Consider the following 25364-nt stretch of genomic DNA (forward strand, 5'->3'; position numbering starts at 1 on the left):
ATTTCTGAATACTTTTAATGTGTAGTTTATAATAATTCTATTTCATTCTTCCATCTCGTCCTTTAATGAAAACACCTTAGAATTTGTTTTACTTGTGAATGTTGTTAACAGAAAATTTTAAACTAGTCAGATGCAACTGCCCTACCAAATTCACAGAACACAACCTTCTAGATCTAATCAATATGTTAATCAATCAGCTGCCTCCATTAGGATGTTAATGCCCTTCTCTGCTATGGTAGGAACCACAATACTAGAGAGAAACATAATTTACTACTCCTCTGAGATACGCTGTATTCAAAAATAAATAAGATTTCATCTGCTTTGCAGAATTCTTTTCTAACAAGAATGCTTCCAGACACATCATTTTCATGGACAGATCCTTCTCCCCAGCACAATCCAAGGCTAGCAAAAAGACAGGAGGTGAAGTGCAAAATATTCCTGTTTGTTCAACAAAGAAACACTATCTTTTCAATACATAGTTTTCCAAGGACCACAGCCAGTATTCATTGGCTTATTTGTATGCTGAAAATATTCTAGATCGTGTTAAGATTTTCTGGACAGATAACAAAAGAATAATATAAACTATGTTTGAATTCAGCCTTTCTTAAGAACCAAGTTGTGTTTTCAGCAAAACAAAAGTAATCACTATAACAGTGAAAGCAGGAAGCTCACAGATGAATTTTTGGCTTTCAAATATATTTTGCGTGCTTGCTTGAGGTAAGGTTCCAAAGACAATGTCATTTCTAGGTTGTCTGAAAAGAAAAACAGAAACTTTATTCCACAATATGCTTTAAAACTTCTTATTAATAGAACATTCTCTTTAGAATCAACTTATAGGAAATGCATTAAAGCAATGAAAAGAAATCCAGCCTCATTTACTAGAAAGTGGTAAAAATCGACACATTATCATTTCTGTCTACTTATTCAATCCTTACCACCAGAGACCAAGACAGAACACTCATAGTTCTGAAATACTTAACTTACTAAAAACCATCTCTAATAACAGCAGTAATAGATAGGTACCTGTTAAGTTCTGGGTGTTTCACAACAACTCTAATACTTGACAATGCTGCAACGTTAAGTCTCAGTATCTTTATCTCAGAGGAAGTTTAGTTTGCCCAAGAGCACGCCTAAGAAGGGGCAGAACAGATTTTGAATTCTAGCTGTCCAAGTTCCAAAGCCCATGGAATAGCCACCAAACTACAGAGCCTGAGAACAATTCCTCTTCTGACAAAGACACAGGAGCAAGTGAGCGCACAGAACCCAGAGAGCTGCCATAACAACCACACCCAAGTCCTGCTTGCCTTCACCACCCAATCCCATCACCTTCTCACCTCACTCCCCTCAGGGCAGCCACGCCACATGGGCCTTCTTCTGTGGCTCAAATTCTCCAAGGCCTCTCCACTTCAACATCACAATCAAGAACCATAAGTCAGCTAGTCAGGCAGCTTTTTATAAGTGCCATGAAGTCTCATGACTGCCCTCATTTATTATGAGTTTTGTGACAAAGAACTTTTATTTGATAATTACTGAGGACTGATTAATTAAATGCACTTGTTTGCAATGTAGATTTTGAGATTTGTTTATGTAAGTCAGAGGCTCTAGAGCAGTATTTGGAGGAGAAAAAAAGATTTCAGTTTGGAATCCTTAGGACATCTAAATTGGTCCTGTGAAGTGAGGTGGGGGGAAAGTGAGTGAGAAAAAAGAGGGAGAGGGAGTGAGAGGCATGAGGCTTTCATCACGGACCAAAAAGTGATAAAACTGAGTGCTAATGAGAGACAAAAAAATAAAAGTAGAAGTAAAAGGGAACAAAGATATAGAAAAGGGAAAAAACTGTCTCTGACAAAGCAGTCCAGGTGTAAGAACTGCACACAACTGACCACTCTCAACCTTAGAGCATCATACAATTTTCATCATCTTCAAATTCATTTAATATCATCAGTATTTCCTCCAAACTCATAAATATAAGAATATTTTAATTAACATGAATTTACACACACCTACCATTTTTCTAGCACTGTAGCAGGCATGAAGAGCAAATGAATAACGTGCCTAACAAAAGACCCTTGGTTCCTTAGCTATGTGTCTTAATATACAGTGTCACAGCATGTTAGGAATCAACATGCCATGCTTCTATTGCACACTTACTGAGTGTCAGGCATTCTGGAAGGTAAAAATGGATTAAAAAGTATATCTATGCGCTAAAGGAATTCAGAAGAGACACACACACCAGAAACAATTAGGGACTAATTCAAAATACCGTGTTATCAAATACTAAATCACCAAAGAGAGATCACCAAGTGATGCAGCAAGAGAAAAATAATTGAGAACTGAAAAACCTTCATGAAAAGACTAGAGTTAAGTTGGTTTCTGATGGAGTTAGGGATAAAACAGTTAGGGCAATGCCAATGGGGTGCTAACAGTAGCTCCCAGGTGGTGCTAACAGTAAAGAACCCACCTGCCAATGCAGGAGACATATGAGACGTAGGTTCGATTCCTGGGTCAGGAAGATCCCCTGGAGAAGAGAATGGCAACCCACTCCAGTATTCTTGCCTGGGAAATCCCATGGACAGAGGAGCTTGGTGGGCTACAGTCTATAGGGTCACGAAGAGTCAGGAATGACTGAGCACATACAATGGGGGAGGAGGGAAGAGTCAATGAATTTAAAATCTGCTTGGAGTTAGGACTTACCACTGGAAATAACATATTAATCTAGTTATAACGTTTTGGATTAAAATCGTTACAGAAATCAACCAGAATTTCCCGAGGCAAAAGGGAAATTTATCAATTGATGGATACAAGAAAAATTACAAGCAAACCACAGGGATGGCAATTATCCAGTTGATCTGGAGAATGACTGTAACCAGGAGCTCCACCTCTGTTATATCGGCTTCATCCTTTCCATCCACAGGCTGACTCACTTTCTCCACACGGTGGGGAACATGACTGATGACAACTCTCAGGTTTTACGTCTTACCATTTCGACCATCAAACGTGGATGGATGAGGGCAGCATAAGCAGAAGAAAGGGGGAGAGAGGTACCAAGCGGACATGGTTCTATATATGTCCACCATCAAAGATACACTTAAAAAGCTGACTAATGGGAATTGATCTTAGACTGGTAGGAAACGACCAAAAGACAAGATAAATTGAAAGCCTGGCAGAACCTCCCATTTTGGAGCATAATGAAGCTAAAATGCTACCTTTATGCAGTCCATGGGATAGCAAAGAGTTGGACATGACTTAGCAACTGAACAACAATACAAAACTCGGTCTTATCACAACCTAGTCGATTTTTTTTTCCAGGAGTTGGTGATGGACAGGGAAGCCTGGTGTGCTGTGGTTCATGGGGTCGCAAAGAGTCGGACACAACTGAGCGACTGAACTGAACTGAAAGTGGATTTGTAACATGTTAATTGTACAAATATTAACAAAGTGAAACCTATACTGCACAATCTGTAAGATTCATTTATTCATTCATCCTGTACTTGAAGCTCTATATCTTTTCTTTGATCATTTTTATACAGTTCAATTAAAAGTTTTTAGTACTTGTTTTACCATTTCAAAAAATTATCATTTCAAAAAAAATGTATTACCTGCCCACTAAATGTTTCCCCAGATCTTAAAAGAGGCATGCTAAAGCTTTTAGACATGAGAAGTCAGGATATATAAATCTAAGTTTCAACTGGTTCTGCTATACCATGTGTGTGTGTGTAGATAGATAATAAAAGAGATAAAGTAAAAATAACAAAATTTTAGTAACTGTTGCATTTTGGAGGATATATGGATACCTGTTACAATAATTCAATTTTTTGGTATACAGTACCTTATTCATTGTAAAAATGTGAAGAGTAGAAGCTTGACAGACGGCTTCACATTTTAAATGAAAACATAATGAATGCTTAAAAATGAAAATGGTGTTTCAGGAAGACGCATGGAGTAAGGGTATGGTTTGAGTGAGGGGCAGGAAAAACACAGGGAGACCTAGGAGATTACTGTCAGAGTCCAAGCAGATGGAGAGGGGGATGGGCTAGATGAGCGAGTGGCCGAGAGAATGAAACAGAAGGAATGAACCCGGAAGACACTCTGATGAATACTTAACTGAAACCAGTGAGTGCTAGGTGAGTGTGGGGGAGAGGACAGAATCGATGAATCCTGGTTTCCCAGGTCACATAGAGAAGGGAGAGAAACAGATCTAAAGCAGGGAGCAGATCTGTTGGGCTAAGACGATGTCTTTCATTAAATAGGTTAATATATTGCCTCTTCCCTGTGAATCATGTAAGTACAGTTCACATGCTGAATGGTGGTGTATGTGCTATCATCTCCTCCTCAGTCTCTGAAAGCCCAAAAGACAGCATAGCACACCATCATCCTCAGAGCAAGAGCAGCAGACACAGTGAGCTGGAGCCCGAGGCGGAACAGCGTGCGTCAGCCCATATGCTCCCCCTGGCAAGCCACCTGCCTCAGTGTCTCAGCTCCCCCAGCCGGGAAGATGTACAAAATTTAAGGGCTTTTTAAAAAACACAAAAACTGCAGGATAGGGTGCTTTAAAGTGGTAAGAACAAACCTGAACTTGATCCACAAAAATACATCCAAGCCTACAGCTTCACGTAAATGTGAGAGGGCTTCCTAGGAACCTGCCAGCTAATTCAGGAGACAGAGACGTGGGTTCAATCGCTGGGAGGGGAAGATCCCCTGGAGGAAGGCATGGCAACCCACTGCAGTAATCTTGTCTGGGGAATCCTATGGACAGAGGAGCCCCATGAGCAGGCTGCAGTCCATAGGGTTGCAAAGAGTTGGACCCAAGTGAAGTGACTTACACACAAGTGTGAGACCTTTTCTCATGCTTAGATAATGTCAGTTAAATGGCCTCTTGCTATGAAGACACCTCTAGAGTATCTTAATGGAGAAAAAGTTCATGAATACATAAAATTCCTCTCTATTAGTTTTCTTAAACTTTCCCATTTAGCAGAAAACCAGGCAATTGTTATGTGCAATTACATTTCTTTAAAGTACAATTCAGATGGTACAATCACAATCATTAACAAATTTTAAATCACTCACTGCCTTGCGGTGGGGTGTGGAAATGAAATTGCGGGTCACTGAAGAGGAAAGAAGAGAAGCCAGGCTGTTTCCGAGACAGACTGGGGTAATGGCCAACAGTTTGGCCCAGATGGGAGAGGGAGGTTACAAGAAATGTCAAGACACAGCTCTCAGTGTTGTGTTCATGTGGAGAGCTGAGATGCTAAAAAAACAGCACAAGTTGGTCAAGGTGGCGACAGCTCATAGCTAACTGCAGGGGAAAGTATTTCGGCTATATATCAGTGCAGAGGCAAGATGAAGTCTCTGCTAGGTTACAGCAGATCTAAACTGATAGAAATGGGGCTTATGTTTGAATCCTGAATTCCATTCCTTTATTTAGAAAGAAGTATGCACATCAGTCTGGTCTTTAGGAAATGTGAGCACAGTGGAAGAACTATGCTCTTTTTCTTCATAACAGTATGGAATGGTGAGCCATTAGGAATACGAAATAAAGAGGAATTAAAGGAAAGAAAAAGAATTCTAGAGAATATAAGATACTAAAGGGAAAAGAATTATCGTACTGTTAATCATAAAGAAATGAAAAAATAGACCTTAGTCAAAAATAAATTATTTCTGGGTTTCCCTAGTGGCTCAGTGGTAAAGAACCTGCCTGCCAATGCAGGAGGCATGAGTATTGATCCCCGACATGGGAGGATCCCATATACGTGGAACAAGGCCCATGCACCACAAGTACTGAGTCTGTGCTCTAGAGCCAAGGAACTGCAACTCCTGAGCCCACGTGCTGCAGATACTGAAGCCCGCATGCCCTAGAGCCCGTGCTCTGCAGCAAGAGAAGCCACAGCAATGAGAAGCCTTATCACCGCAACTAGAGAGTAGCCTGTGCTCGCCGCAACTAGAGAAAAGCCCATGTAGCAACAAAGAACCAGGATAGCTAAAAATAAATAAAATGACTTAAAAAAAATATTTCTTTCTGCTTTTATCACTTTGGTTTCACTTTAAGTGTTCTTTCTTCCAGGAAACAGGCTAAATCATTTCCCCCAAACCTGGGTTCCCACAGTCTTCTATATATTCCTCTAATACAGCATTTATCACACTCTTAGCATTTGCGGTCTTTCTATGTCCCCACCAAGTGTTCTCTGCAATGAGAGTTTTGTTTAAAAAAGGAAAAAAAAAATGAATGAAATCAGTTCCTATAGGAATCTCGTATGTTATCTGCAGCACCATATATAAACTAACATATAAGGTCCGTCTAGTCAAGGCCATGGTTTTTCCTGTGGTCATGTATGGATGTGAGAGTTGGACTGTGAAGAAAGCTGAGCACCGAAGAATTGATGCTTTTGAACTGTGGTGTTGGAGAAGACTCTTGAGAGTCCCTTGGACTGCAAGGAGATCCAACCAGTCCATCCTGAAGGAGATCAGCCCTGGGATTTCTTTGGAAGGAATGAAATCCTTTAGTTTCAGCTAAAGCTGAAACTCCAGTACTTTGGCCACCTCATGCGAAGAGTTGACTCATTGGAAAAGACTCTAATGCTGTGAGGGATTGGGGGCAGGAGGAGAAGGGGACGACAGAGGATGAGATGGCTGGATGGCATCACTGACTTGATGGACGTGAGTCTCAGTGAACTCCGGGAGTTGGTGTTGGACACGGAGGCCTGGCGTGCTTCAATTCATGGGGTTGCAAAGAGTCGGACACAACTGAGCGACTGATCTGATCTGATGTTGAGTTAAATCCAAATAAATATCAGTTCCTCTTTCAATCAATTTTTTTCAAAGCCAACATTGCTCTTGATCCAAAACCTGCATACTTTGGCCACTTCATTCTGCAAGACTACAGCCTTTTCCCTATATAATGTTCTTTTCATATATATACTCGCTAGAGAAACCCACTCAAGTTAGGGAAGAAAGAAGATACTCAATGGCACATATTTATCCACATGGAGTTATTATTTTTTTCACTCAATGACTATTTATACAAGATATGGCCCCAACCAAAACAATTATTGCAGCTGGCCTCCCCTGGCTTCCAATATAGAGGTGAAGACAAATATGGAATTATGGAACAAGATGCCTAGCTAGGAATTAAGGTGCCTAGTTACAGCTCAACTACAGACCCTGAGCAATTATAAAATGCTTATGAGAGCACAGAATAGCAGAGGAACCTAGTTCAGACTGGAAAGCCAAAGAAAATCCAACGAAGTAGCACTTAAGCTAATACTGGAAGTTTGGATGAATTAGGGGAGGGAAGGGCGGGGGCAGAAGGTGTGTGCATGTTGGAGCAGGGAAGTACTGCAAGCAGAGAAACAACCTGCAAAGGTGCTGAGGAGCAAAACCTGTCACACTCAAGGCACAGAGAGCAGGAGTGTAGTGATGAAGCAGGAGAGAAGCTGGCACTGAGACTGGGCAGGAGAGCACACAGACTTTTACACACAGGTCATTGGTTCTCAATGTCTTGGGAAGCCTGATCAGGTTTGTACTTAAAAATAAAATAACCGCTACTGTGGGTGTGGGTGGATGGTCTCCATCGTTGCTCTAGGGCATGGATTTCACAGCACCAAGAATGGACACAGGGAGGCCAGTCAATATGAGAACCCAACTAGAGCATTAAGAGTAACCTGGGCTGACGGAGGGGCAGTGAAGATGAAGAGAAGTTAACAGATGAGAAATACTTAGGAAACAGACTTGATGGGTTTGGTGACAGGCCAGGAGAAGAAGGAAATGGCAAGGACAGCATCCTCAATTCTCCTTATTGGTCACAGGGGCACTTTAGTAACAGTGGAGTTTTTAGTTAACAACAAGGATGACTGAAGGTAGGTGAAAGGTAAAAACTGCTAGTTAACGTAAGTTCTGGAAGGTAGTGTATAGCATAGGGACTGCAGTTAAAAAAAAAAGCCAGGAGAGGATTTTTTTATCCTGGAAGGTGTGGTAAGAAATGAAGAATCCAGACTTAGGCATGGTTTAACAGAAAATCTTGAAATCTATCCAGATAAAGATGTCAAAATAATTGGTGGATATATTCAGAAGTACACTCTGGGGAGTCTTAGCCTATAGATAGTATTTAAAGCAACTGGAGTAGATGAGATCACCTTGTGAGAAGGGAGAGTGAGAAGAGAGAATGTGGAATGAAAAAAATCTTTTTCTACTTTTACATTTTAGAACATAAAGACATTTTAATTATCTACATGTTACAGTATCGAATATTTTATGGTTGTAATGATACTTAAGTATAACTCTAAAATATCATGTAATTACTGCATAGCAAATTATTCAAAAGTTACAAACTTCAGACTTCACTACAAAGAATACTGATACAAAGAAAGGGGAGTAAATGTGAGTCACTGTATTTTCCTCTTTCTTTGTCAGATCTCTAAGCTGCTGGATCCATAAAGGGTCCCACACGTAGACCCTGCATAGAGCTCTAGTCTGTGAGCCAGTCCTTACAGACAGGATACACAATGGCCACAGAAAAACCCAGATTTGTCAGGGAGCTTACATTGTTTTTACCTCCCTGCCTGTGCACTTACACTGTTTTCTGAAGCTTTAGTTTTCCAAGTCTCAACACATGCTATTATTTATCTTTGGAACATCAAAATGTGTTGAAACATAAATTTTTCCATTTGGACTTTCAAATGAAAGAAAAAATGTGCAATATTAAGCCACTTCTCAAAACAAGGAATCACTCTGTTATTCACTCTTCGTAGCATCTAGCTTTTCCAACGCAGTCAGTTATTAGTGAAAGTAGGAGAGGTGTAAATCAAAAACCGTAAGGAAAACGAGTCTCAGTAAGTTTAGAGATGATATTCTAAAATTCTGAAAGCCTAGAACAGCACTGGTGATAAAGAGAGCAAGTTCAAACCACAAACTTGAGTCACAGTAGGCTGAAGTTACTATTTTGACCCAGAAACTGTTTTAAAACCAAAGATTAATACTTATTTCAGCAGGTGGGAAAGAGCTTACATTTTTATAAATGCCTTCTCTGTAAACTAATAACAACCAGGGCAGGCCCTCATCTGCTAAAACTGATTGAAGTTTATCATCAGGCCTGAGGGATTGGATGAATCACAAAGTCATCAGAGCCCTTGTTAAGATATTAACTTAATCTTTGTGACTCTATCCTTCAGTGCAAGAGCCAAGAGCCAAAATCCAGAGAGTTTCTGGGTTGACTGCCAAAAAATTCTGAACAGAGGGCTTTTTTCAGGTATAAGATATCCCACCAGGTTATTATATAATGAAACCTGGATGCAAAACAATTCAAAGTCACGTAGTTTATCAAAAGATAAACCTGGGACTTCCCTAGCAGTACAGTGGATACCGCCACTGTATCGGTACATCTGCCTGCTGGTGTAGGGGACATGGGTTCGATCCCTGGTCCGGGAAGACTGCACACGCTGCAGAGCAACTGAGCCCATGCACCACAACTACCGAAGCCCCGCTGCCTACAACCTGGGCTGCGCTTCAAAGGAAGCCGCTGTTTGATAAGCCTGTGTGTCACAACTGCGAGGAGCTACCACTCGCTGCAATGAGACAAAGCCTGAGCACAGCAGTGAAGACTCAGTGTAACCAAAAATACATTAATTAAAATTTTGAAAAAAGATAACTGCTGCATTTTGGTAGCCATTCTATAAACATAAAGGAAAAGCCAAAGGTTGAAAGAATCAGCCAAGGTACATGCATCTCAAGCAGTCAGTTCCTTTAAGGGTTAAGGCCTTCTGGCAGGATTGGTTATGTCACTGAAACGCTAGTTTTACCCATCACAGACACACAATAACAGGAACTTTACATATTAAAAAAGAACAGAAAAATGTTATCTGAGTCTGAATGTTACCCTTGTTCTCCTTGAGTCCACTTACAAAGGCCTAATTAACCATGGCAGGTTTTCTTAACCTTTTGGGGGTCAAGGATTGCTTTGAAAATCTTACAGCTGATCTCAACACTAGGTAACTGCTGACTGTGTAATTAATTGCAGGGAGCTCACTACACCCTGCACTGGTTCCCTAGAACCTCTGCCATATAAGTATAAGGGACAGTGAGTCCCTTACACATACCAGGGGAGAAGAAGATTCACCAAGCTTTACTGATTCGCACGACTTCTTTCCTATCTGAAATACCATGGCATAGAAGCAGTTTAAAAATACATTTTTTTGACTCTTCTGATTCACAAAATTGAATTCGTTGGTAAGGAAAGAGCTCACTTATCTTAGTCATATTTGCTGTGAAGAAAATCAAATTATCCTTAAGTAACAGTGTTATCAGGCTTTGTATCTGCCAGGTGGTACCACAATTTCTTTTAAGATGTGGATGTGGGACCTGGAGATTATCATATGAAGTGAAGTAAATCAGAGAAAGAGAAATATCATGGGATCACTTATATGTGGAATCTGAAAAGAATGATACAAATGAACCTATTTATAAAACAGAAACGGACATTAAAAAAAAAACCTTATAGTTAAAAAAGGGAAAGACAGTGAGAAGGGATAAAATAGGAATTTGGGAGTAACATATACACACTATTATATATAAAACAGATAAACAAGAAGGACCTACTGCATAGCACAGGAACTATATTCAATATCTTGTTAATGATGTATAATGGAAAAAAACCTGAAAAAGAACATATAATATACGTGTGTATATATACGGCCTTCCCTGGTGGCTCAGATGGTATAGAATCCACCTGCAATGAAGAAGCCGCAGGACATGCGGTTTGATCCCTGGGTCAGGAAGATCCCCTGGAGGAGGAAATGGTAACCTACTCTACTATTCTTGCCTGGAGAATCCCATGGACAGAGGAAACTGGCAGGCTACAGTCCACAGGGTCGCAAAGAGTCAGACACGACTGAAGTGACTTAGCACACACACACATAAATATATATATATGGATATGGATATTTGTATGTATGTGAAAGAGGTAGGTGCTCAGTCGTGTCCGACTATTTGCAACCCCATGGACTGTAGTCGGCCAGACTCCTCTCCGTCCATGGAATTCTCCAGGCAAGAATACTGGCGTGAGTAGCCACGCCCTTTTCCAGGGGATCTTCCTGACCTAGGAATCGAACCTGGGTCCCCCACATTGCAGATTCTTTACTGTCTGAGCCACGTGTATGTGTACAGATATATGTATGTATATATATATATATATATAAATAACTGAATCACTTTGCTGTACACCAAAAACTAACACAATATTATAAAGCAGCTATACATCAATAAAAATTTAAAAATAAGAATAAATAAAAACAAACTACTTCAGATACAGAGAACAAACTAATGGTTATGGGGGCAGAGGGAAGACAGGGGTAGGGATTTAAGAGGCAAAAACTACTGCATATTAGATAAATAAGCTAGAAGGATGTATTGTATAGCACAGAGAATATAATAACTATAAATGGAGTATATAACCTTTAAGAATTATGAATCATTATAGTTGTACACCTGAAACATATAACATTGTAAATCAATGATATTTCAATTAAAAAATAACTGTCTTAAAAAAAAAAAAAAAAGATTTACAAATTACCAGATTTTTTTCTTAAAGTGTTCCAGCTTATGTCATATACTTTTCAAACAGAGCCAAAGCAAAGCACTTAGGAGGCCATTTCTACCTCATCCCAGTTCCAAGAGCCAACTATTCCAAGACTTAAGTTTTAACTATATACAGCCATATTTTGACAGCTTTAACCTAGGGTTAGTCACTCAGTCATGTCTGACTCTCTGCGACCCCATGGATTGTAGCCGGCCAGGCTCCTCTGTCCATGGAATTCTCTAGGAAAGAATACTGGAGTGGGTAGTCATTCCCTTCTCCAGGGGCTCTTCCTGATCCATGGATAAATGTAGGTCTCCCACACTGCAGGCAGATTAATTTCTATCATTTCTAAAAATACTGCTGGTGGGGGGCAGGATGGGGAGACAGGCAAGGGTGGAATGGGTCACAAAATCCAGGACCTTTGTAGCTTCAACTCCTGGTTATAGTCAACCCATTAGAAAAAACAAAGCATCCATCTCCCATTCTGTTTCTATTGTATCATATTTCTGTTACAAAAAAGAATCGGAATAGGTAGGTATGAATAAAACCAGGGACACTGGTATTAAGACAATGGATATGAAATTCTACAACATCCCTGGAGCACTTACCACCGAGGTAACCCAAAGGCCTCACAGTACAAGCCTTGAGTTGAGGCTGGATATTTCAACCAGCTTCCAACTAGTCAAGTGGTCAATGAAAGCCCAATTAATATTTAGGTCCACAGATAAGAAGTGTCATTGGCTTAGCTATATGAGTGTTCTAAATTTCAGCACAGCTAATGAGTGAGTTAAGAGTATATAGTTTATAAATGCTATTTCTCTACTGAACAGAAACCAAAGTAAACTAGGTACAATAACTGATGATAACCAGTAAATGTTTAATTTTAAATTAGCCCCTCAAACGTTATGATATAGAAACCTAGTTGAGAAAAAAAAAAAGCACAGTAAATAGCAACTGAAACCTCGGTCACATATAAATAAAATTAATTTAAAATCTTAGTTTCCATGCAAGACAGAGAAGCTTAACATGGAGAGATTTACGGGTATTATCAACTCAAGGCTTCAGAGAAGCCCAAGACACTGCTGAGACACTCTGCAATCGTGGTTCACTAGGTCACTGAGGCAGATCTGAAACAAGCATTGCTATTTTCCTTGACACCCGCTGAGCTTCCTTGGTGGCTCAGCTGGTAAAGAATCAGCTGCAGTGAGGGAGACCTGGGTTCAATCCCTGGCTTGGGAAGATTCCCTGGAGAAGGGAACGGCTACCCACTCCAGTATTCTTGACTAGAGAATTCCATGGACAGAGGAGCCTGGCAGGCTACCATCTATGTGATCACAAAGAATCGGGACACGACTGACCCACTTTCGCTTCACTTCACTGACACCCTCTACCCTACATGAAACGGCACCCAAAAATCACTTCTCATTTCAGGTCCAAATGAACTGGCCTTTACACTCACAGACATCATCAACAAGTAGTCAAGAATGCTGCCTAGTCCTTATAACCCAGTCACAAAAAAGTAAGAGGCAGAGAATCTGGTATGTCTTGGACATATTGTGCTTACACAAAAGGGCAATTACAGAGACATCTCCAAACAGAATCTTCAAAGCAAACAGAAGCTATTTTCTTAAGATTATTATATATTTCACTACAATGCACACAGCTTTCATAGTTTTAGAATTTTCCAGGTAACTACTCCAAAGCATACTTTTTTTTACCAACAGCAGATGGAAAATCTTGTATCGATTTCCTAGGGAAGGCAACTTGGCTATGAAAAAGAAATTAGGACACATTACACTAAACCAGGTCAATGAATGACAATACTGCCACTAACCTAGTCAAACAGACTGTTGAAAGAGACTCAAGTTCAATGTTTATATACTTAGGTGGAAGAGTTTTGTTTCCGAAAAATATTTCATGGTTTCTGTTCAGGCACATTAAGAACAATGAAAAACCACCACTGAAACAAACTGAAATTCAACACAATGGCATGAGTTTTTCAACCTGTAATCAACACCAAGAAATGGCTCCCTTTAGTGATTAAAATCCTGGAAAGAAATCATAATTACTCCATCTGGGATGATGGCCTTCAAAGCATGAGTACTTTAAATAAAACAGTCAATGTCTAGTCCTACTTCTACTGATTTTCAAATTCCTTGAACAGAAAAAAAAATCTAAACAAATGCCTTCATGGATGGGAGATTTCAAACAGGTCTGCTTAAATCAAGAAGTTTAATCAAGTTTTTTGAACATAATAAAAATTATAGAGTAATATATTGAGTAATATTCTACACTGAATTTCACTATTTTTAAATTTCATTAAGTTAAATAGGTCCCAGCTATACAGAATATAAAAAAGGTTTTAACTTTAAAAGTACAAGAATGTAGCAGCTTCATTTACAATGGCTAAAACTGAAATAACCCAAATATCCTTCAATAGAAGTGATAAATCAAACTGCAATAATTCATACAATGGAATACTACTCAGCAGTATAAAGGAATAAACTACTCAACAAGCAACAACAAAACCGTTGGAAATTAGACTTAGCTAAAGAAGCTAGACAAAGAAGTACATGATATATGCTTCTATTTTATGAAGTCTAGAAAACACAAAATTAATGACAAAAATAATCAAATCAGTGGTCAATGGGTCAGGGTCAAAGACTGCCTGAGAAGGGGACATGAGGGAACTTTCTAAGGTGATATAAATGTCTTCTGTCTTAATAGGGGTAATGCTTACAGGGGTGTATCTGTTTGTCAAGAGACTACAGTTTATGTTACTACCAGAATCTGAAGTATGGATGTCCATTAAATAGCTCCTATAGTTCTTTTTTTTTTCATTTTATGACTTTTGATATTTTTAAACTAATATTTACAAAGTGTATATAATCATAAGCTAACTTGAAAATGACTTTTGAATTTTTTGCAAGACAAAAATAGAGTAATAAAAGTTTTAATGTCAGTTTAAATATATATATATATACATAAAATGTGGCAACTCTAAATCAAGCACCACTTTCCCCACCTAATAAACTAGCTTATTGTTTAAAAAGTGTACAGTTTAGGTATGTCCATTTTAATATAAGTACATTTTACCTCTCCACTTCCCCCAAATCCCACATAGTAGAAATGAATGGAACTGTGAAGGAAAACAGGGACAGCAGAATTTGATCACTGTTAAAGCTGGGTGATGGGTATGGCTTTATGAATACTATCCTTTACTTTCTATATATTTGACATTTTCCAAGCTAAAAGGTTTAAAACTACTTATCAGTGAAATGGTATGCACTTAACAGAAGCAGAAGATACTAAGAAGAGATGGCAAGAATACACAGACGAACTATACAAAAAAGATCTTAATGACACAGATAACCATGATGGTGTGATCACTGACCTATAGCCAGATATCCTGGACTGCGAAGTGAAGCGGGCCTTAGGAAGCATCACTATGAACAAAGCTAATGAGGGTGATGGAATTCCAGCTGAGCTATTTCAAGTCCTAAAAGATGATGCTGTTAAAGTGCTATACTCAAAAGGCCAGCAAATTTAGAAATCTCAGCAGTGGCCATAGGACTGGAAAAGGTCAGTTTTCATTCCAATCCCAAAGAAAGGTAATGCCAAAGAATGTTCAAACTACTGCACAACTGCACTCATCTCACACACTAGCAAAGTAATGCTCAAAATTCTCCAAGCCAGGCTTCAACAGTGCGTGAATTGAGAACTTTAGATGTTCAAGCTGGATTTAGAAAAGGCAGAGGAACCAAAGAGCAAATTGCCAACATCCGGTGGATGATAGAAAAAGCAAGAGTTCCAGAAAAACATCTACTTCTGCTTCACTGATTATGCTAAAGCCTTTTTGACTGTGTAGATTAATACCAGACCACCTGACCTGCCTCTTGAGAAATCTGTATGCAGGTCAAGAAGCAATAGTTAGAACTGGATGTGGAACTAGACCGGTTCCAAATCAGGAAAGGAGTACATCAAGACTATATATTGTCACCTGCTTATTTAACTTACATACAGAGTACATCATGAGAAACGCTGGGCTGGATGAAGCACAAGCTGTAACCAAGATTGCCAGGAGAAATATTAATAACCTCAGATATGCAGATGACACCACCCTTATGGCAGATGAAAGTGAAAGAGAAAAGTGAAAAACTTGGCTTAAAACTCAACATTGAAAAAACGAATATCATGGCATCCAATCTCATCACTTCATGGCAAATAGATGGAGAAACAATGGAAACAGTGTCAGACTTTATTTTCTTGGGCTCCAAAACCACTGCAGACGGTAACTGCAACCATGAAATTAAAATTGCTCCTTGGAAGAAAAGCTATGACAAACCTAGACAGCATATTAAAAAGCAGAGACAACATATGGTTGTCTATATGTTGTCTCTAAAGGTTATTGGTCCTTTGCCAACAAAGGACCATATAGTCAAAGCATGGTTTTTCTAGTAATCATGTACAGATATGAGAGTAGGACCATAAAGAAAGCTGAGCACCGACAAATTGATACTTTTGAACCATGACATTGGAGAAGACTCTTGAGAGTCCCTTGGACTGCAAGGAAATCAAACCAGTCAATCCTAAAGGAAATCAGTCCTGAATATTCATTGGAAGGACTGATGCGCAGCTCCAATACTTTGGCCACCTGATGCAGAGTCGACTCATTAGAAAAGACTCTGATGCTGGGAAAGACTGAAGGCGAGAGGAGAAGGAGACGACAGAGAATGAGATGGTTGGATGGCATCACTGACTCAATGGACGTAAGTTTGAGAAAGCAAGGGGAGATGGTGATGGACAGGGAAGCCTAGTGTGCTGCAGTCCATGGGGTCACAAAGAGTCGGACATGACTGAGCAACTGAACTGAATCAGTGAAACACACAATCACTGATATAAACAGTATATCAGTATAAACACACATTTATTCTGTGAAAACATACCCCTCAACAAGCTTTCATTGTATGCAGAAGACTTTTATAAAAATCCGTGGAGGTTCCCTGTGTCTGTACTTCACGTGGAGAATCTGCAATGAAGCTCGTCATTTTCTCCAGCTCTGCTCACCCCAACCCCCAGTATGTCTCCCATCTAATAGGCCATCAGACTGGATATGATATTATTGTTTCAGTTATTACCAACCCTCAAATTAATTCTTCCCTCATCCCTCAAATATTTATTTCTAACAGTTACTGGTGCAGATGGAGAAATCAGAGCTGCTGTAGACACTAGAGAAAATAGATCTCAACTTTCGTCTTTTTTCTCGCTACTCTGAGGATGATGTTTTGGAAATTAATGAGGTAACAAAGATTTGTTTTTATACTTTGATTTTATAAATCGCATATTCAACTTCTTTTAACATCACTTTCTTATTTCTCAGCTATATAAAGAGACAAAAATTTTGAAAATAATAAAATCTGAAATAAAAGTCGTCAGTTTTTCTATATGGACTTATGAAGCTCAATCATATACGAGTCACTAAACACATCTTATTAGTTTTCTACATTTTGCCTGAGAAGGGCAAATGTCTGAAAAATCAGAAGCACCATACAGAGGCAAAGAAAGAACTGCCAGGCTCAGTCAGAGCTATTTAAAGGTATATAATACCCTCCTAGGTCATAAGAGAATTATAAGTGCGCCTGGGTAAAGAATCTTCTTGACAGAACCTAAAAAGTGGACTTAAGTATTGTTCTAGAAGTTGTCTGCAATCAAGATAAACAGTGAAATTAGCTAAAATTAAAAGTCCAAGATAAATGCACTTTATAACCTCCTCCTATAAATATTTCTACCTATTTATTTTTATATGCCCCTGCTAAATTTCAACGAAGAATTTCACAAGATGTTAAATAACATAAACTCAAAGTAAAAGAGATGCCCAATGCCAGCATTTTAGTTTATTCATTCAAAAAACTTAATGTGTGCCTATGAGTCACATATGCTCTTCTAGGTGCTAGAAAGATATGTAATAATTCTATGTAATAATGAACAAAGCAAAGTTCATGCCCTCAGAGAGCTTACATTCTAGTAAGAGGAGACAGGTTTACAAGAAGGGCTGAGGATATTAAATGCCATGGAGGAGAATTGGTAGGAAAAGAGCATGCAGATTGCTATTTAATATAGCGGTCAGAAAAGCTTCTCTGTTCTAGTGATATCTGAGCAAATCTGATGAATGTGAAGGTCCAGAATTCCAGGCAGAGAAAATGAAAAGCACAAAGGTCCGACACCAGAGCCCACTTGCCAACTGAAGAAGCAGAGGGAGAGTGTGGCCCCAGCACTCAGAGTGAGAGCCAAGGGACACAGGAAGGAGGTGGGCATAGAGGATCCAGGCCTTTGAAGTCCATTTTCAGGGTCTGGGCATCTAGTGTGAGAGCCACGGGAAGCCACTGTGGGACTGTGAGCTGAAATGGTCCTTTTTAATATTTTTTAAAAGATTACTAACTGTGTGAGGAGAACAGAGAGTAGAGGAACAAAGGTTGAAGCAGGAAGACCAGTTCAATGTAGACCACAATGTGCTGAGAGGAATATTTTAACTTCTTTGTGTACGGGTTGTGTTTCAATGGGCAGCCGAATGTGTGTGTTAGTCGCTCAGTCGTGTCCGACTCCCTGCGACCCCATGGACTGTAGCCTGCCAGGCTTCTCTGTCCCTGAGATTCTCCAGGCAAGAATACTAGAGTGGATTGCCGTTCCCTTCTCCAGAGATGCAACCCAATATCTCTAACTAAAACAGCAATCATCTGAATTGCTCTCCTGGTTGGCACTGCCTTGGAGAGGTAGAGTTTTTGAGGGAAATGCAAGAGTCATATTACGTTTCAGGCTCGAGTCTGCTCTGTTCACTAGTGGTTCCTTTATCTCCATTAATCTAATAGGTAAATATGCTCCAAAACTGTACTTCCCCCCAAATAATCCTTTTCAAAAATATTCTATCCCAAATATCAGAAAGCAAATATTTTCACATGCATGCAGGATACAGAAGTTTCTCATATTATTTCACAACGGCAGTAGTCAAAACCCATGTTACGAATATTTCTGAAAGATAAATCCAAATAAAAATATACTGCAAACCATAATTCATCTCTACTCTCAGACTTCTGTTCCGTAATTTATGAAATCATGAAGACAGGCTCTCAATCACTCTATCTCTGATTTCCTTAAATTCAGCAAACATTGTGTCTAACAGCTGCCTCATCGAAGCTCTGTGGTTAGCAATGTCAGTTATAAAAAGCCAGGAAGGAAAACCACCACCCTCCACACACCTTTCAGGACTTTCAGCCATGCTCAAGTCTTATTAATTGGTTTAAAAGGGTGCCAGAAACACATCCTTTCCTCCACACTTTGGTGATTTCATCCTTTGCTCAGAGCACTCTGATAAATTAAATCATCCTGGCTCTGTCAGGAATCACAGCTGGTGTTGTCAGAATACTGCTCTTTGAGGATGAACAAGCAGTAAAAAATAAGATACTGAATCCTACTCTTCAAAAATCTCATTTTCGGCATCTGGTATGATGTTACTAGGCAGGATGTTAAAGCAAAATTAAATGCTACAATTCACTTTGGTTTTGCAGAAACCTAAGTCCATTCGCCAAAAAAAAAAAAAACTGATGGCTTTTTTTCTTTCCAAATAGCAGGCAGCTTCTACAGTAGGGAAGGCAACTGGGGTGGGGGGTGGAGAGAGGCTATTAAAATGGACAATCCCGCTTTTTGCTTACCGGTGGAGCCTTAATGGAGGGGAACCAGGCAGGAATGGAGGGACTGTTACAGTACTGAAAGGGACTTCCTCACCCTCACTGAATAGTGCGGAGAATCTGCCTCATTACTCCTACTAACAAGTAAGGAGATTCCCCTCTCTGGGGGCAGGCTTTGCTATACCAACATCCACTACAGACTTGATCTCAACCACCCCCTCTCTCCTTTTCCCTTTCTTTCAATCACAAACTCCTATTTCATTTTTGGTTTGTTTCATTTTTATTAAACAGAAGGCGTTCTTGCAAACTGCCTTAAAACCATTCCCAGCATAAGAAGAGATAGAAATAAATAATAAAATAAATCGAGATTTTTCTCTAGAGCCAAATTTAAATATACAGGCTGAGCCAGATGATGAAAAGGGGTGTGTGGGTGTCTATCGCAAAATTTTTCAGTCTCCAGGAGAGAAAACGTTACAGAACAGAAGGCTAAAGGGATGTGAGAACCGTGTGTGTGTGTGTGTGTGTGTGTGTGTGTGTGTAAATCATCCCCAGGCTAAAAGGATTTGAGAACCGTGTGTGTGTGTGTGTGTGTGTGTGTGTGTGTGTACACAATCATCCCCAGGGCAGAGGGAAAATTCAGGAAGGGAGGAGAAGAAAAGGATCAATCGAGGCAGTCTCTCAATCCCATCCCTCCCGACCCCTCCCCACCCCACTGCAGTACTCTTCGCTTACCAGAAAGCTCATCACCCAAAGGGCAGATTCCAGAAACCAAAGCTAAGCCCCAGTACTGGGCAGGAAGGCTGGGGAGGTGGGGGGTGGGTAGAGTCAGGCGATGGAAAACCATCTGGCTAGGGATTGCGCGAGGCCGCCAGTGAAATCAGAAGAGTCGCCGGCGGAGATGGAAAGGCAGGGCCGGGCTCCCGGGACCTACCTGGAGCAGCGGCTGTAGAGGATGCCCCGGGCACCTCCGGCCTCTCTTCCTCAGCTTCCTCCCGCTGCCTTTGCTGCTGCTGCTGCTGCTGGATGAGGCTGAGGTCTGAGCGGCTGAGCTCGGCTCTGGCGGCCGCGGGGACCAGCCTCGCCTTCAGCAGCACCGCGGCCAGGCCAAGGAGCAGGGTGCAAGGGACGCGCCGGCTGAGCCTCGCCATGGCCGAGAGCCAGAGGGCCGCGGCGGCATATTGCGGAGCTGCGGGCGGCGACGGGCGCCAGGGCTGCGGGCTCCGGCTGCGCCCGCCCGCTCGCGCCCCCTCGCGCAGTCTGACTCGCACACGCTCAGCAGAAGGAGGCCGCAGAGGCGGAGGGGACGCCGCGGGAGGAGGAGGGGGAAGTTAGCATCCTTGGCGCACGTGATGCTGGAGGCGGGACGAACCCGGCGCCAGGGACCGCGTCTCCGCGGTCAACCCGGGGCTGGGCTGCTCCGAGGGAGCGCACGCGGCGGGGTGCTGGGGCGCCGTGCCACTGGTGGCCTCCGAGGGTAAACGAAAAAGGAAAGCCTTTCAGGGGACTGGCAGACCAGGTCCTCCAACCCCTACTGAGACACAGAAATTTTGCAGAAAGTGGAATAAAATTCCCTCCTCCTGACCGCAAAGAAGAGCAGGTGATATTAACATATTGATTACACTCCTACAACACGCGAGGCCGCAACAACGAATCCAAAAGCCAGGATCTCTTAACCATATGGGCTTTGGGGGCACCGCGGCCATCATTGGCTAGCTCGAAATTAAACTACAGTTCTACAGATTTTGATTAAACTCCCTTTTTCTTCCCAAGTTGAATTTTCTTTCTGTATCATAAAATGTCCTTAATTACATTTTGTCTAATTATAGTCTACAGTTTTCATTTTGCTCAATATTTTTCTAAATGCCTACGAGGTGCTTACCGCGTGCGTTCCAGTATTTTGATGAGGATTTGAATAAGCAAGTTAGAATCCCTGCATTCTAGGAGCTCACTCCCTGTTAGAGCAGAGGAACATAAAAGCAGATTATAACCCAAGGTGATGAAGAAACACTACAACACGCAGAAATTACATCAAATTGGAAGAAATTAACAATGTGGTATATGGAAGGGGGCTATGAAACACTATGAGAGGTGAGATTTAAAGAAGATTACGAGTTCCACGCATAGGTGGGGGCAACCAGGTCATCTAAAAAGTGGAGTCGTGTGTGTGTGCGCGCGCATACACCTAGAGTTAACAGTGCAGTGTGCTCGGAAAATTGTGAGCAATAATTGTCATAGAGTGACAGTGTTTTAGATTGAAAAGGACAGTGGAGATCAGGTCATTAAAAAAAAAAAAAACAGCAAACACTTCTATAGTACATAGTGTGGAGGCACTGTTCAAGCACCTTATACACATTAACTCCTGTTACATTAACCTTAAAGAAGGCTGAGCACGATGAATTGATGCTTTTGAACTGTGGTACTGATGAAGACTCTTGAGAGTCCTTTGGACAGCAAGGAAATCAAAACAGTCAATCCTAAAGGAAATCAACCATGGAGTCACTGGAAGGACTGATGCTGAAGTTGAAGCTCCAATACCTTGGCCACCTGATGAAAGAGTCGACTCATTGGAAAGACTGTGATGCTGGGAAAAATCGAGGGCAAGTGGAGAAGGGGGCAACAGAGGATGAGATGGCTGAATGGCCATCACTAACTCAATGGACGTGAGTTTGAGCAAACTCATAGTGAAGCCTGGCGTGTGCAGTTCATGGGGTCACAGAGTCAGACACGACTTAGTGACTGAACAACATTAACCTTGGATGTTACATAAGGAAACTGAAATTTACACTGCAAGTGATTATGAAATAGTGAAAGAAATTAATCAGGGAAGAGACTTGCTGCCAGTCTGTTTCAAAGGATCACTATGCTATCAGTATGGAAGATGGATTTTAGAGGAGTAGATTGGTGGAGAGGAGGCCAGTGGTGTTTGCGAAAGCCAGTGAGAAAATACCAGGCTAGTGAGAGTGGAAAGGTGTAGAAAAAGAGTGGGAGATTCAGTATGTAGGGCTAGAATCAGCAGACATGGTTGATTGGTATGGAGAAGTGAGGTATGTGCGGTGTGATTCAAATTGCCAAACTGAGATTTTGGCTGCTTAAGACATATACAGAATCGGTGGTAAGCCATGGCTTGGTCAGCTGTAGTCTCTGTATTTGGAGTACCTCTGGAACATCTCATCATATAATGTAAATGCGATCTATGACATCACTTCCTTTACCCTCATACTAGATTCAGCTGATCTGGCTGACTGGACAGTCCCTTTCCACACTCACCACTCTTTTGTGTTCCTCCCAATTTTCCCAACATGCTGGAAAAGAACAAATTTCTCACTAGTGGAAAATTATTCTTTGGTCAAAGATATGAAACTAGTTCCATAAAAAATAATAGGCATTCTATACACGTTATCGTATATTCTTAGAGCAGTCCTACAAATTAGCTCTCATTTTCCTTTTCTTTTGGAAAAGACTGATGCTGGGAAGGATTAAGGGCAAGGAGAGAAGAGGGTGACCGAGGATTAGATAGTTGGATGGTATCACTGACTCGATAAACTCAAGTTTGAGCAAACTCCAGGAAATAGTGGAGGACAGAGGAGCCTGGCGTGCTGCAGTCCATGAGGTTGCAAAAAGTCGGACATAACTTAGTGATGAACAACAACATCCTGTTTAGTAAATGGAAACACTGAAGATCAGAGTGGCAACTGTCTTGCCCAAGGCTATACTAATATGTGCCTTTACCTTTCTGTACTGCTTGAAACTTCAAATGAGTTTACATTGTTTCTTAGTGACTTTTAGAAAAAATAAACTGAATGGCCTACATAATTTTTGGAAGAGAAACGCCAAAATGAGGGCCCTCGCACTAAATATCACTATTCCATCATGGCTTTGCCTCACCTGTATGAGCAGGAGCTATTAGGGGGTGAGGTGAGGCTTGAATGCAGTCTTTAATTAGTTTCATCAAGCTGTTTATTTTCTTCCCAACTTACCTCTGCTCTTGGAGAGAAAAAAGGAATAAAATGGAAATGGCTCCAGAATCCTGATTAGCAGATCAGAAGGAAAGGAATGTTGCCAGAATTTTCTGTCATCCTGCCTTATGGTGGCAGTCATCTTTATTTTTAATATAAATTTTTTTAATTGGAGGTTAATTACTTTACAATATTGTATTGGTTTTGCCATACATCAACATGAATCCGCCACGGGTATACACATGTTCCCCATCCTGAACCCCCCTCCCACCACCCTCCCCATACCATCCCTCTAGGTCGTCCCAGTGCACCAGCCCCAAGCATCCAGTATCATGCATGGAACCTGGACTGGCGATTCATTTCATATATGATATTATACATGTTTCAATGCCATTCTCCCAAATCATCCCACCCTCTCCCTCTCCCACAGAGTCCAAAAGACTGCTATATATATCTGTGTCTCTTTTGCTGTCTTGCATACAGGGTTATCGTTACCATCTTTCTAAATTCCATGTATTGGTGTTTTTCTTTCTGGCTTACTTCACTCTGTGTAATAGGCTTCAGTTTCATCCACTTCATTACAACTGATTAAAATGGATTCTTTTTAATGGCTGAGTAATACTCCATTGTGTATATGTACCACTGCTTTCTTATCCATTCATCTGCTGATGGATATCTAGGTTGCTTCCATGCCCTGGCTATTAGAAACAGTGCTGTGATGAACATTGGGGTACATCTGTCTCTTTCAATTCTGGTTTCCTCAGCGTGTATGCCCAGTAGTGGGACTGCTGGGTCATAAGGCAGTTCTATCTCCAGTTTTTTAAGGAATCTCCACACTGTTCTTCATAGTGGCTGTACTAGTTTGCATTCCCACCAACAGTGTAAGAAGGTTCCCTCTTCTCCACACCCTCTCCAGCATTTATTGCTTGTAGACTTTTGGATAGCAGCCATTCTGACTAGCATGAAATGGTACCTTATTGTGGTTTTGATTTGCATTTCTCTGATGAGTGATGTTGAGCATCTTTTCATGTGTTTGTTAGCCATCTGTATGTCTTCTTTGGAGAAATGTCTGTTTAGTTCTTTGGCCCATTTTTTGATTGGGTCGTTTATTTTTCTGGAATTGAGCTGCAGGTGTTGCTTGTATATTTTTGAGATTAGTCCTTTGTCAGTTGCTTTATTTGATATTATTTTCTCCCATTCTGAAGGCTGTCTTTTCACCTTGCTTATAGTTTCCTTTGTTGTGCAAAAGCTTTTAATTAGGTCCCGTTTATTTTTGCTTTTCTCTCCAATATTCTGGGAGATGGGTCATAGAGGATCCTGCTGTGATTTATGTCGGAGAGTGTTTTGCCTATGTTCTCCTCTAGGAGTTTTATAGTTTCTGGTCTTAAGTTTAGATCGTTAATCCATCTTGAGTTTATTTTTGTGTATGGTGTCAGAAAGTGGTCTAGTTTCATTCTTTTACAAGTGGTTGACCAGTTTTCCCAGCACCACTTGTTAAAGAGATTATCTTTAATCCATTGTATATTCTTGCCTCCTTTATCAAAGATAAGGTGTCCATAGGTGTGTGGATTTATCTCTGGGCTTTCTATTTTGTTCCATTGGTCTATATTTCTGTCTTTGTGCCAGTACCATACTGTCTTGATGACTGTGGCTTTGTAGTAGAGCCTGAAGTCAGGCAGGTTGATTCCTCCAGTTCCTTTCTTCTTTCTCAAGATTGCTTTGGCTATTCGAGGTTTTTTTTGTATTTTCATACAAATTGTGAAATTATTTGTTCTAGCTCTGTGAAAAATACAGTTGGTAGCTTGATAGGGATTGCACTGAATCTATAGATTGCTTTGGATAGTATACTCATTTTCACTATATTGATTCTTCTGATCCATGAACATGGTATATTTCTCCATCTATTAGTGTCCTCTTTGATTTCTTTCACCAGTGTTTTATAGTTTTCTATATATAGGTCTTTAGTTTCTTAGGTCTTTAATTTCTTTAGGTAGACATATTCCTAAGTATTTTATTCTTTTCATTGCAATGGTGAATGGAATTGTTTCCTTAATTTTTCTATTTTCTCATTATTAGTGTATAGGAATGCAAAGGATTTCTGTGTGTTGATTTTATATCCTGCAACTTTACTATATTGATTAGCTCTAGTAATTTTCTGGTGAC

General features: G+C 40.6%; 1 protein-coding gene across 1 annotated transcript in view; it reads right to left on the bottom strand.

Moving 5' to 3' along the window:
- FAM171B (family with sequence similarity 171 member B) overlaps positions 1 to 20393 on the bottom strand; it is an 80072-nt gene extending 59679 nt beyond the window's left edge. Inside the window, 1 exon segment of the mRNA NM_001206755.1 lies at positions 20177 to 20393. Within this exon segment, the coding sequence (NP_001193684.1) occupies positions 20177 to 20393 (217 nt within the window).
- Positions 20394 to 25364: the final 4971 nt, after the last annotated feature.

Source organism: Bos taurus, chromosome 2 (assembly GCF_002263795.3).
Source record: "Bos taurus isolate L1 Dominette 01449 registration number 42190680 breed Hereford chromosome 2, ARS-UCD2.0, whole genome shotgun sequence".
In the NCBI taxonomy this organism is placed as follows: domain Eukaryota; kingdom Metazoa; phylum Chordata; class Mammalia; order Artiodactyla; family Bovidae; genus Bos; species Bos taurus.